At 42.2% G+C, this 13,138-nt stretch overlaps 1 protein-coding gene across 1 annotated transcript in view; it reads right to left on the reverse strand.

The window, feature by feature from the left end:
- The window catches only part of LOC108798466 (sodium-dependent noradrenaline transporter-like), a 180,224-nt gene that overhangs the window by 15,693 nt on the left and 151,393 nt on the right, over nt 1–13,138 (reverse strand). Inside the window, exon 7 of the mRNA XM_018570227.1 lies at nt 7,300–7,467. Coding sequence (XP_018425729.1) covers nt 7,300–7,467 — 168 coding nt within the window. The remainder of the gene's footprint in view (nt 1–7,299; nt 7,468–13,138) is intronic.

Raw genomic sequence — 13,138 nt, forward strand, 5'->3', positions numbered from 1 at the left:
AATGGTGGTAGCAACATTAGCGATAAACTGTTTAAAATTAACTCCATTACAAAAACTAGAGGCCACCACCTAAAATTGGTGGAAAAAAAATTCCAGCACAAGGGGCGAAGGGGGTTCTTCACAGTAAGATCAGTTAGGGTCTGGAACTTACTGCTACAGGCGGTGATTTCAGCAAAGAATGTGGAATTGTTCAAGAAACTTTTGGACGATTTCTTAAGGGACCGTAATATACAAGGGTACAAGTAGTACTCCTAAGAATGAGATCCTAATAGGTTGAACTTGATGGACTAATGTCTTTATTCAACCTCAAATACTATGTAACTATGTAACATTACAGCAAATTGCATAAATGTGCATTTATATCACTATTGAAGTATGCTTAACCTTTTAAACATATGATATCTCAACACCATAACTGCCAAATACAATATGGGTTTCAAAGGTCACCAAGGTCGGCGGCCATTTTGAATCAGATTTTTTTATTTTTTTTTACAATTCACGAAAACGTTTGCATTTGTACAGGTCTATTGACAATAGATAACTTTGCTATTTATGTCTCTATCTGCAATGTCTTCTCATGTGCTATAACCGGCTCTAATGCTTGGCCACCTTTATTGCTGCTTGCAGCTATATTTGTGATTGTTGTTGGTTGTGCTAGCATTTTTTCACAGCATGCCTCTGGAAAAATCCTCACCCGTCAAAGATCGCCAGTCGCAAAGAAGGCGGGCACCTGCTCCTTCTCGCGGATTGCTGTCTAAAGGTCAGCCTTTTTTTGTATCTTATACTTAACCTGTGTTCAATTCATCCAGGTCTGACTCTCGCCAGGTTTAGAAGCGCAGGGAGTCCTCTGTGTCTAGTCGAAGGTGATTGCCAACTCCAGAGCAAAGACACTCTCATCATTACGGTCTCCGTCTGTAAATCAGCGGATTCCCTCAGCACAAACCTCCCACCATCCTCAGCCCCTTCGGGGGGGTTGTTGGGCATGTACTAATGTGGCCTTCCCGGGGAAGGATGTATCCAGGATGGACGGAAGTCAAGTGCAGAGGAAGTTTTCCTTTAGAAATAGATTCTCTGAGCTGTATCCTTGTAAGAAAGAGGAACTGCAACACTTAGATGAATCGCCTGTGGTTATTGCGGCCTTCATGAAGCTGGCAAGGCATGTCACACTGCCCCTCGATGACACTGTTACCTTTAAGGTTGTCTTGAACAGAAGGGCAGATTTGGATCTTAAAAAGATCTATCTCTTGGCCGGTGGGGCCTGCAAACCTGCAGTTGCTACGGCAGCACCTTCCAAGGCCCTGGAGGCTTGGGTAGACAGGAAGCAGCAGTTTCAGTGGATCTTTGTAAATCTGAGATATTAAACTGCTTAGAGAATGTCAGATTGTCTTCTACATTCTTTGCCGAGGCTTCGGGCAAAGTTATTAAATCTTAGCCAGAGTTATATTGGCTGCGATGACGGGCAGAAGGGCTCTATGGCTCAGAACGTGGTGGTGGATCCCACATCCAAGCACCTTGCTGCGAGAGAGAGGAATACATATCTTCCACTACTTAGATGACATCCTCCTGTTACATCAAAGTTGAGACCTGTTGCTGGAGCATCTATCGCTAATAGTATTAGCATTGCTGCATTCCGGATGGCTGATGAATTGGGGAGAAGAGTCATCTTACTCCAGCTCAGGACCTTGTATACCTGGGAGCCAGACTGGTTATGGTGCATTGCACAGTCTCTCTTCCCCCAGAAGAGGTTCTGGTCATAAAGCAGCGCCTTTCAGGTGCCCTATCGCACGATCTACTGTCAGCGTCTCATTGTCTTCAGATTGTCGGGACCATGGTGTCAACGATTCCTACGGTCAAGTGGGCCCAGTGGCAAACCTGTGGCTTTCAGACCGGGGTCTTGCTGCAGTGGAAACCGTAAAGTCTCCACCGACTCATTTGGATCTCTCCCCAAATGTGGAGCAGCTTGGGGTGGTGGCTCATGGACCGCAACCTACTATGCTGTCAGTCTCTCCTCCATACCACGTGGACAGTGGTTTCCTCGCATGCCAGCGAATGGGGTTGGGGTGCCGCCTGTCTGAGCGAGGTTGCTCAGGGTCACTGGTCCTTTCCTGCAGTAGGGGTTGCCTCCAATTTCCTGGAGCTGAGGGCAGTGGTTCAGGCGCTGTTGGCCTTCCAGCAATTTATCCTGGGGAAGTCAGTTCTGATGGAAATCGACAATACCTCAGCGGTGGCTTATATCAGGAGACAGGGGTGTGCACGCAGTCGAGCCCTACTGGAAGAGGTCTCTCCTATCATGACCTGGGCTCAGATCCATCTTCTTCACTTATCAACAGTGTACGTGCCGGGTCCCCTCAATCTCCTAGCAGATTCTCTATCCAGAGTTCATCTGGACAACAACGTGTGGTGTCTCCTCGATCAAGTATTTCAGGACATGGTGTCCTGTGTCCTCAAGCGGTGGTGACGGACACCCTGACAGCAGAGTGGACATCTCGGATGACTTACGCCTTCCCGCCAGTATCGCTCATACTATACATTTTGAGGAGACTCCGGAAAGAGCAGCCGGCTGTCCTGGCAGTATTTCCGAACTGGCCCAAGAGGCATTGGTACCCTCTCCTCCGCCTGATGAGTATGTGGCCTCCACTGTTTCCACAGTCATTTATCGAACCTTCTTTCACGGTCCGATCCTTCACCCAGCACCTGTGAAACTTTGCCTAGTGGCATGGATATTAAGAGGCGGAGACTTCTCACGATGGTTTGCTCAGATAGGGTAGTTGATACTCTTCATTTTAGGAAGCCCAGTACTAATCTTATGTATAGCATAAGTATGGCTGAAATTCCAGTTTTACACAGACCATGGTTTTCTGCCATTGGATCCACAGATCAGGCATATGCTGGACTTCCTACGGAAGGGTTGGAGTTGTATTGAGTTTGAGCACTCTCTCAAGGGCCAGACTTCAGCGACATCAGCCTATACTGGCCTCCGTCTTGCCTACAATTGTCTGGTCATACAATTTTTTCAAGGCAGTGTTGAGGGTCAGCCGCAAAGGACTCCTTTGTTCCCTAAATGGGATCTTCCTTTAGTCCTAGACTTTCTAGCCTCTGAAGTGTTTGTGGATGGCATGGCTCTGTGGCGCCTCACGTTGAAGGCTGCCTTTCTGGTTGCTATCGCCTCCACCAGACGGGTTTCAGAGTTGGCTGCTCTCGGGTTTAAAGAACCCTTCACCACTTTCCTGGCAGATAGAGTGGTTCTAGTCCCCATGGTGGGGTTCATTCCCAAGGTTGTTACTGACTTTCACATATACCAAGAAATTGTATTACTAACTAGACATGTGCACCAGCAAAAAATTAGTTTAGTTTAGTTTTGAAACAAAGAAAAAAAAATTTGTTTAGTTTAGTTTCGTTTTTCGAATTCGGATTATGGACGAAATTCGTTATTGGACGAATTTCGTTGCAGCAAAATGACATTAGGGTATGCCGGGCCAGTGCTCGGATCAAGGGTCTGGTAGGACTGGTAGGGGGGACCCCACGTTTTTTCCCCCCATTTTTTGGGGGCTGGGGTTCCCCTTTAAAATTCCTACCAGACCTTAACGGTCTGGTATGGATTTTGTGGGGAACCCCATGCACTTTTTTTGTGTTATAACTGGGGGGGTCCCTCCTAACATTCCTACCCAATTCATACCAGACCCTTTAGATCTGGTAGGAATGTTAGGCGAATGCCAATTCAAAAGCAAAGAAAAAAAAACTTTTTCTATTACTCTCCCTGCCCTGGATTAGAACCTGCGACCTTGACAATGGCAAACCTGTATGCTAACCACTAGACTATTGACTCTGAACCTTTAACCCTAGAATTGTTTTAGAGGGAAAATGTTGTCATTTTTTTTTTTCCTAATGTCATTTTGCTGCAACGAAATTCGTCCAATAACGAATTTTGGGAAATCGGGACTTTCGGATTAGCTTGCATTCGTCTTAGCTGTAATTCGGAATTCGGATGCATCCGAATCTCCGAATTTCCGAAAATTCGTCCGAAACGAATTTCGGAACGAACCGAATCGCACATGTCTATTACTAACCTTCAAGTCAGATGGAAGCCGATTTACCCGCTTGGACGTGGATGATATTTCGGCCACGGAAAGGCTCAGGTCAACGGATAATCTCTTTATTGTTCCGACAGGTGCCGGGAAGGGTGCTAAGGCATCCTGTGGGCTCATAGCATCCTGGATGGTGAAGGCGATATAGTTACCATATGAGGCCAAGCACATACCTGTACCGAGTAGGGTGTCTGCTCGTGCCACGAGGGGTCTGGCCACATCTTGGGCTGCAGCCGGTCGTGTTTCCTTTGAGACTGTGTGTAAAGTGGCCACATGGTCTTCTCCGCACCCGTTCATGACACACTACTGTGTAGATCCAGCTGCCTTAACTACGGTTAGATTTGGCTGTAGGGTTATTTCTTCTGCTATGCGTTGGGATTAAAAAGATTTTTAAGCATACCCCCCATTTGGCTAGTTGATTCCCATACGTGTGCTGCCATGGAGCCGACAGGAAAACAGGAAAATTGTATACTTATCGCAATTTTCCTTCCCTGTCCAGCTCCATGGCAGCATAATGCCCACCCGTGTAGTAGTCAAGTTATGGAACGGCAAGCCAGGGGACTCTTTCAGCTTGTATGAGTTACAATCCTGATTAGTGGGAAGAGGGAGGGATTAACCCACTCGTGTGCTGCCATGGAGCTGGATAGGAAAGGAAAATTGCAGTAAGTATGAAATACAATTTTCCTGTTTTGTTTGATCTGGGTACATTATTGGAAAAAAAGTTGAGAGTTTAGTACTACTTTAACTAAACTTTATAAGGGTGTTTTGTCTTCTTCTGGATCAACTGTGGGCATATGATTCTGTTTGAGGAGGTTTTCCTTCTATTGGTAAACTAGATGGACTTGTGCCTTTTTTCAACCTGACTAATTATGTAATAATGTAAATCCTTTTATAAGGCTTTTAGAATATTATAACCTGCTTGTACACTGTTTGCCATTAGTTAACAATATTTAAACTTTCACCTTCTGCACATTTCTTAAAATACCAATGGTTCTTGTGAATGTGTTCTGTGAGTTTTCATGCAATTCAATTTTTGCATAACATGAACAGAATTTAGTATTTGAAATGAATGCTAAATTGCATTCCAGTTGCCAGATTTTAAAAGCCTAAATGCAGGTGTACAGAACAGTAGGTGAAGCTTCTTTAAAGCATGTTAGCACATGAGTTAGGATTGCATTCTGTACTGTTATACATCCTTTATAAGGAAGAATAGAGGCTGTTCTACAAGGGTAGGCAAACCTTGTCACTCCAGCTGTGGTGAAACTACAAATCCCATAATGCCTCTGCCTCTGGGAGACATGCATGTGGCTGTCAGTATCTTGCAATGCCTTATGAGACTTGTAGTTCCACAACCGCTGGTGTTCCTAGGTTGCATACTCCTGCTGTACTATATATTGCAATATTTACTACAGAATTGTATGTACAATCTCAGCCAAGCTTCATATAAATTAAATCGATCCAGGGACTGATCATCACTTGGGGAACCTAAACACAAGTTGTCTGCAGAGTTGGAGATGGTGTAGATGATTGTACCCTACCTTACTCGACACAACATAGCACCACCTCCTGCTTCCCCATATTGCCTGTGCATTTTATGCAATTTTAAACAGTAGAGCATTTAGAAAATGCAGTGGTGATGGTGCAAATCATCCTTTTTAAAAATCATGAAAATAATTCCATGTGAAATGAGAACATTACTGCATTTTATTATTTATTAATAACCTTTCATGCAATTCTTTAACAATTTCCAGAAGGAAGGGAGAGCAAAAGCAAAAATTGACACTTTTGGTAAAATGGTAATTTTCCTTTTATATATTTATTTGTATAGATTAGAATTTTGACTCAATGAACTGTTACAAAACAAAGTGGAGAGGTTATTCTTTACTACTTTTTCAATGTTCTAATACATTTGTTCAGTCACTAGAGGTCACTGTTGCAATGTATATAGTGCTTCACAACCTTTTGGCGCTTCTGCGTAATATTGCAAATAAAACCTGTACCGAGAGAAAAAAAAAAGGCAGCTGTTCCTAACTTTCATGTTAAAATGCTAGTTGCCTGGCTGACGCTGCTTTCATGACTTCATCCACAGAACTTGAACAATAATAGAGAAAAGGAAAGTCAGATCAATGTCAGAACACCTTAGGTGGCTTAACTCTCCAGAATACACTAAACACTGAAATATAGTATGTTAGCATACACTAAATAGGAAGGAATGTATACAGTTCACCTTTAAAACCTAGGCTACATTCACAACTCTGTGTTTTGAGGTATATGTGCATTTTAAGAGCAAATTTTTAAATATTTTTAAAGCCCCACACCAACCAAAAATGTAACCCTCTCCCATCCCCACTAACCTATCCTGAAAGGGTCGTTACCTTCCTTGCCTTGAGAAGTAAGGTATACCCACTTAAGTCTCTCAACAACACCATTTCCAGGTGTGGGTTACAGGTAACCCATCGCTGCTGATGCTCCCTTGCTGGCCAGTCCCCTGCAGTTCCCCTGTGCTGACATCAATCCCCTTCTGGACCTTGAGAGGACCCTTCTGCTGGATAGGCTATAGGAAGTGTCCATGTCACCAGGTAGAGATGTGGACACCCAAAGAAAGACCACACCGGATGTAAACATAAAAAGAGAGAAAATCTGACAATAGTCTCCTTAAATTTGAGCTATAGGTGGCCCTGCTGACACCACTTTTTTCCATAAAAGTACATTTTTTAATTAAATTCTATTGATGGAACTGGGCTGACAATTGTTGGCCAAACAGTTACTGCAGCAAATCAGCTGCAGTCACTGTTCAGGTAGTCTGACAGCTGCAGGTGCCAACTTTTGGTTTGTATCCTCTGCTTTTCAAAATCAGTACTTACCCTCTTTCTCCTCCTTTATTCTCTCCTGATCCTGACTGGGTTATATGTTTTGCTGCATGGTCTATCTTGTATGTCTCACCTTTCTGTACAGCCCTATGCGGTACTGTTTCATATGTCTCTATGTAAGCAGCATCAAATGTCTCTATGTAGTGACCACTGATTTTGAAAGTATGACTGTAATACGTCCATAAACAGCATCAACATTTTGCCCCACTGACCATGTCATACATACCAGTCATGCAGCTCTTAATCAAGAAATTTGTTTTCATAACCCAGAGGCATTACATAACCCAGAGGCATTACAAATAGCAACATAAGAAAACATAGACACACTGAAAAGCAACATTTACCTGTTTAAAGGTCCCAGGCACAGTGAAGAATTTGTAGATAAAATAGATGGGCACTAAAATCATGGATGACAATGCAATGGCCCATCCAGTCCGATTAGCCCACGGAGGGAAGTGGTAGTCCTCATATGAAAGAGGATTGTAGGTCACAATACTAGTGATAACAACAAACTTCCAAAAGAGATAGAACAAAGATAAAGGTAATTAATTACATGCATTAATTAAAGGTTTCAAGCACACAGGTTTTTAATATTTAAAGTACCTGACGATATAAAGTTGGGTGTCTAAAATATAATAAATCATATGAAAACACAACTGCTGTTTAACCCATATTTCCACCAATATTACCTATTGTCCTGCCTTGTATCAATGGTTCAGGCTGGTGTAGCTTCGCATCATGGATGTGCAACTGACAAATCTGCAGCAACTGTGTGATGCTATCATGCCAGTATGGACCAAACTTTCTAAGGAATGTTTCCATCACCTTGTTGAATCAATGCCACGAAGAATTAAAGCAGCTCTGAGTGTAGATGCAGCACTAAAAATGTGAAAATATACTCTCTAAGAATATTGAAATACTGTTGACTTTGAATTGACCTTATTTGACGTGACCTACCCAATTAGATCTATCAGGGATTAGATAATAGAGAGAGAGATTCATTAAGCAATTATATGTGTATTGTCTGCACTGTATTAGCAGTATATACTCTATATAGAGTATATACTGCTAATACAGTGCAGACAATACATTTACAATTATACTAACATGAATGTATTAAATGATCTGTATGTAGCCCTGTACTATGGATCATTTAACCCATTCATGTTAGCAGAGGATCATTGTAAATGTATTGTTGCAGGCACTCTATATGTACATGTACTATATACTACATATAGAGTGCACTGAACAATAGATTTACAATTATCCTCTGCTAATATGAATGGGTGAAATGATCCGTAGTACATGATATGTAGCCCTGTACCCCCTTTTCCACTTACAGAGCTAGGTTATTTTTCTTTTAAATAAATATTAATGTAATTTTATTGGTATCTATCTACCAGTAGCTGCCTCATTTCCCACCCTCGGCTTATATTCAGGTCAATACTTTTTCCCAGTTTTTTTTGGTAAAATTAGGTACCTCGGCTTATATTCGGGACGGCTTATACTTGAGTATATACGGTATTCATGCTGTATTTGAAATTGGCTGACAGCTGGGGTAGAAAAATATATTTTACATGTACAGAGGTAATTAGTTGATTGTTAGTTATAAGGCTAAGTGCCAAAACTGAATTTAGATGTATATTTTATGGATTTTCTACTACAATAAATTAAATTGTTTTAAATATGTTTAATGTCTATTGAAGTAGTACATGAAAAGTTCCATTGTCCATTTATACCTTTTTCAATGTTTACAATAGGGCTAAGGTACAACTGACCCACAGTGACTAACCCAGTTGCTTTTATTTATATTTGAAAATTACAAAGTGTATATACACTTACAAAGTTTTTATTGCTAATGAAATAATCCCCCTATATAGCACTTGCCCAGTGCATAACAAATATCTAAGAATACATAATGTACAATATAGAGAAAAACATGATAAAAATATTAAACAATCCTTTTAAAAGTGCTCAGTGCATATCAAATATCATACATCATTATCTATTATAGTGCATCAAACATAAGTGCATAATTGCAAAAAATCCACGTACTGCAATAGGGAATAAAAAATCCACATGCTGAAATAAAAAATCCATAAATATCTTTCTTCACACAGTTTACTTTTGTATATAAATAATGCACAAGATTAGAAAATTGGGGTTTAAAGAGACACAAACCATTGCATAAGTATAAAAAACATAACAATTTTGGGCTGGGCTGGCGGGCTGTCTCTTATTAAAGGCGTCGCTGCGGCCACCGCCTCCCACTGCATACTATTTGTCCCTGGATGGTGGTGTGCGGGCCGGGGGGCGGAGTTGCGGGGACGCTGCCCTTGGTTGCTTGGACACCTGACCCTATGCGATGGGTGCAGGCACATTATTGCCCACACTGCCTGTGACGTCACACGCTTTCTACATGTTTAGGACGTCTTGTTGTGGATTACTTTTGTATATAATATAGAATGGAATGCTCCACCAATACATCTACTGAATCCATCAGTGTCTCAACTGAAACCTTATACCTTTTAGGTAAAACAAATTCACCAGATTTAAATTACTGTTTAAAATTAAGAAGGTCATAAGCACTTATGTGTACTGGTCACACTTTAAAGTTGTCACAAGAGCAGGTGATGCTAAATTATCCAAAGGTAAAAGCATTCCAGTAAGATGCAAATTCAATTCCCTTCACTGTGGGGTGGCTCTAGTACCCCTCATGCAGGCCTGGAACCAGTATGTGAGCTGTGGTCTGCTAGAGGGAAGGAAGACCAGATGACATCCATTTATCTAATCTCCAAAGAATGAACCCAGAATGAGGATGGTTTCAGAAATGTCATTCTCCAGCCTCTGTGGCTGTTGATGATCAACTTCATTGGAGGTAAAAGGTGACATTAGGGGAATATTACCAGTGTTAATTTAGTCGACTAAAATGTTTTGCCATAGTTTTTCTCATCTGCATGTTTTCACTAATGAAAACTAAATAAAAACTAAGATAATAGGACTAAAACTATGACAAACATTTTCTAATTCGATTCATTGCCTTTCCTGTGTCACATGAACTGCCGTGTACTAATGAAAAAATGTCTTCAGTAAGTGCAGATGCCACCTGTCCAGTGCGCACAATCTCCTCTTAAGATTATGGCTGCCATTTTGGCATGTTGTTTTCATGTTGGGATTTGCAATTGGAGCTTTCTCAATTAGTTGAGCGCAAATGAGGTTATCACGGCGGCTCCGCCGGGTTCTGTGTGTAATGACAGAACGGCGACCCTGGTTACCATGTAACCAAGGATGCCGTTCTGTCATTACACTGAGAACCCGACGGAGCTCCACCGGGTTCTCAGTGTGTAATGACAGATGGGCGTCCCCGGTTACCAGGTAACCAGGGACGCCCATCTGTCATTACAATGAGAGCTTAGCAGAGTCGGCGGTGATATGAAAGCCGACTCTGATGAGCTCTCATCCTAATGACAGAACAGCGTCCCCTGGTTACCAAGTAAATGCTGGCTCTGCTAAGCTCTCATTGTAATGAGTAGCTGTCACTGCTAGCACCGCCCAATCGTTTTCTATTTTTTTTTACTGTTTTTCTATTCTGCTTGGTACCACAGAATGCTGCTCGGCGGCATTCGGCTATTCATTCACTGCTGTTCGGCATCTATGATAATAGGCCGAACAGCAGCGAGTAGCCTGCCGGAAGTTCGGCTCAGCCGATCCAGATGTTGGATCGGCTGAGTCGAACTCCTTCTGCACTTCGGGGCAGCCGAACATGCGTAGCATGTTTGGCCAACCCAAAGCCAGCCGCAGCAAGCCGATGTACGGCTAAAATCAGCTGTACAAGCCTGAAGTGAAAAGCCGAATAGCGCTCGGCTCACTTCACTTCGGGTCAGTTATTCACTCAGCTGCCTACGGCAGCTTTGTGAATAGCCCACTTAATTTTCATCAGTGAAAACTTGCAGATGATGAAAACTATTACAAAACATTTTAGACGACTAAATTAACATTGCCTTAAACCGTCACCAATAATGTGCTATTACATAGGCGGGGCTTGAAAGCCCCCTATTTAATAGCAATAAAGATCAGTAAAATAAGTTTAATAAAGTTAAAAAATAAATAAAGAACAAACAAAGATTTCCCTCCTTCCCACGGAAACGCACATATGAGCGCAAACACGCTTTGAATGTGCCTATGTAAAAAAACACACCAACCATGTTGGATATTGCCTTGCACCACCAAGTGAGAGTAATGATTCTAGGGCCATTATTAATTGTTAACTCTAAACTAATGACACGCAAAAGCTTAAGAAGAGTTTATAAGAGTCTCCTATGGACAATTTTGACTACTGTCGTTTTTTGTCATTTCATGGGTGCACACAATTTTAAAGCTTGAGATGTTTGGTATCTATTTACTCTGTACACCTGTATCTATTTACACTGTAACCTGCACTAATATTATGCTACATTAAAAATTATAGCTGCCACCATTTTATTCTTTTTTTTAAATCAGATTGTGTTTAGTAAACATTTTTGCACAAACAGATCCCAAAACTGACAATTACATAATACAGACATAATAAAAGAAAAACAGAAAACACCAAAAAAACAGAGCTGTCACCAAGTATCAAACTAGCACCCCACGGTGCGCAGACCCAAAGGAGGTATACAATGACAGAGGTATTATCGTACAGGTCAAACGTAAGGCATAGAGTTATAGTAGGCATTCACCTATGTATAAAGAGTAGTATCAGTGTGAGACAGATGTTTAATACCCTTTAATACCAAAGAGGGTAACCGTACCCATAGAAACGCTGTAACTACTGGGATCTGAAGCTCAGCCAGGGGGACCAAATCAGGAGGAATTTATTTTCTAGCCCTCTCCGTTTGTATGTTACCCGCTCAAAGGCAGTGATCCTATCTAGTTCCAGTATCCACTCAGCAACTGTAGGAGGGGATTGCGATATCCATTTACGGGCGATAAGTCTCCGAGCAGTAAAAAGAGCCCTATGGACAGCCGTCTTTAAGTTAGTGGTCAGACTAAGGGCGTCTATGCCCCCCAGCAGACAGGCAAGGGGGGAGGGGTCAATAGAGACATCAAAAATAGAATTAATCATTTCGAGTACCTGGCTCCAGTATCTGACCAGCTTAGGGCATCTCCATAATAGATGTATTAGTGAGCCCTGTTGGAATCCACATTTTGGACAGGACGGATCGTCCAGTTATATAATCTACAGGATTCATCTGATGCCCCTAGTCCCACCTTGGAGGACATATATACATTTTTTGACTCAGTGCAACTCCCCTTACTTCCCTCTGATTTTTCAGATGCCATTTCTGCGCCTTTCTCTGTATCGGAGGTCACCAAGGTTATCCATGACCTACCTTTGCACAAAGCTCCAGGACCTGATGGTTTCAGTGCGGAATACTACAAAATATTTACCACATCACTGGCCCCACACCTGTGCCAGTTAGCAAATGAGGCTGCTACTTCTGGTCAGTTTCCTAAGGAGTCTTTGGAAGCACTTATAGTCACCATCCCCAAATCTAATAAGCCTGCTGACAACCCAGCTAACTATAGACCCATCTCGCTCTTGAACACAGACCTAAAAATTTATGCCAAATTGATAGCTAATAGACTAATGCATATTATTCCGCACCTTGTCCACCCAGACCAAGTGGGGTTTGTGCTTGGGAGACAAGCTCCAGATGGTACTAGGAGACTTATAGACATCCTCCAATATGCTGAACATTCAAACTTGCCTTCTCTGTTTCTATCCTTAGACGCAGAGAAGGCTTTTGATAGGGTGCACTGGGGATACCTCAGAGCCGTCTTAGGCAAATTCGGGATCACTGACTTTCTAGGTTCTGCGGTTGGGGCTCTCTACACTACCCCTAGTGCCAGAGTGATGACCTCAGGGTTACTATCGACCCCCTTTAACATAAGTAATGGCACCAGACAGGGCTGCCCTTTATCCCCTCTTATTTTTGCATTGACAATAGAGCCCTTGGCAGCAGCTATACGCCAATCCTCTGAGATCAATGGCATACAAATTGATAACTGCACACATAAGATTGGATTATACGCTGATGATGTTATCCTTTTTTTGACCGATCCTTTACGATCACTCCCAGCCGTGCAACATATACTTTCCTGGTTTGGCGAAGTCTCCATGTATAAAATTAACCACGCCAA

The sequence above is a fragment of the Nanorana parkeri genome, unplaced genomic scaffold (genome assembly GCF_000935625.1).
Source record: "Nanorana parkeri isolate BGI_ZX_2015 unplaced genomic scaffold, ASM93562v1 scaffold1481, whole genome shotgun sequence".
NCBI lineage: Eukaryota > Metazoa > Chordata > Amphibia > Anura > Dicroglossidae > Nanorana > Nanorana parkeri.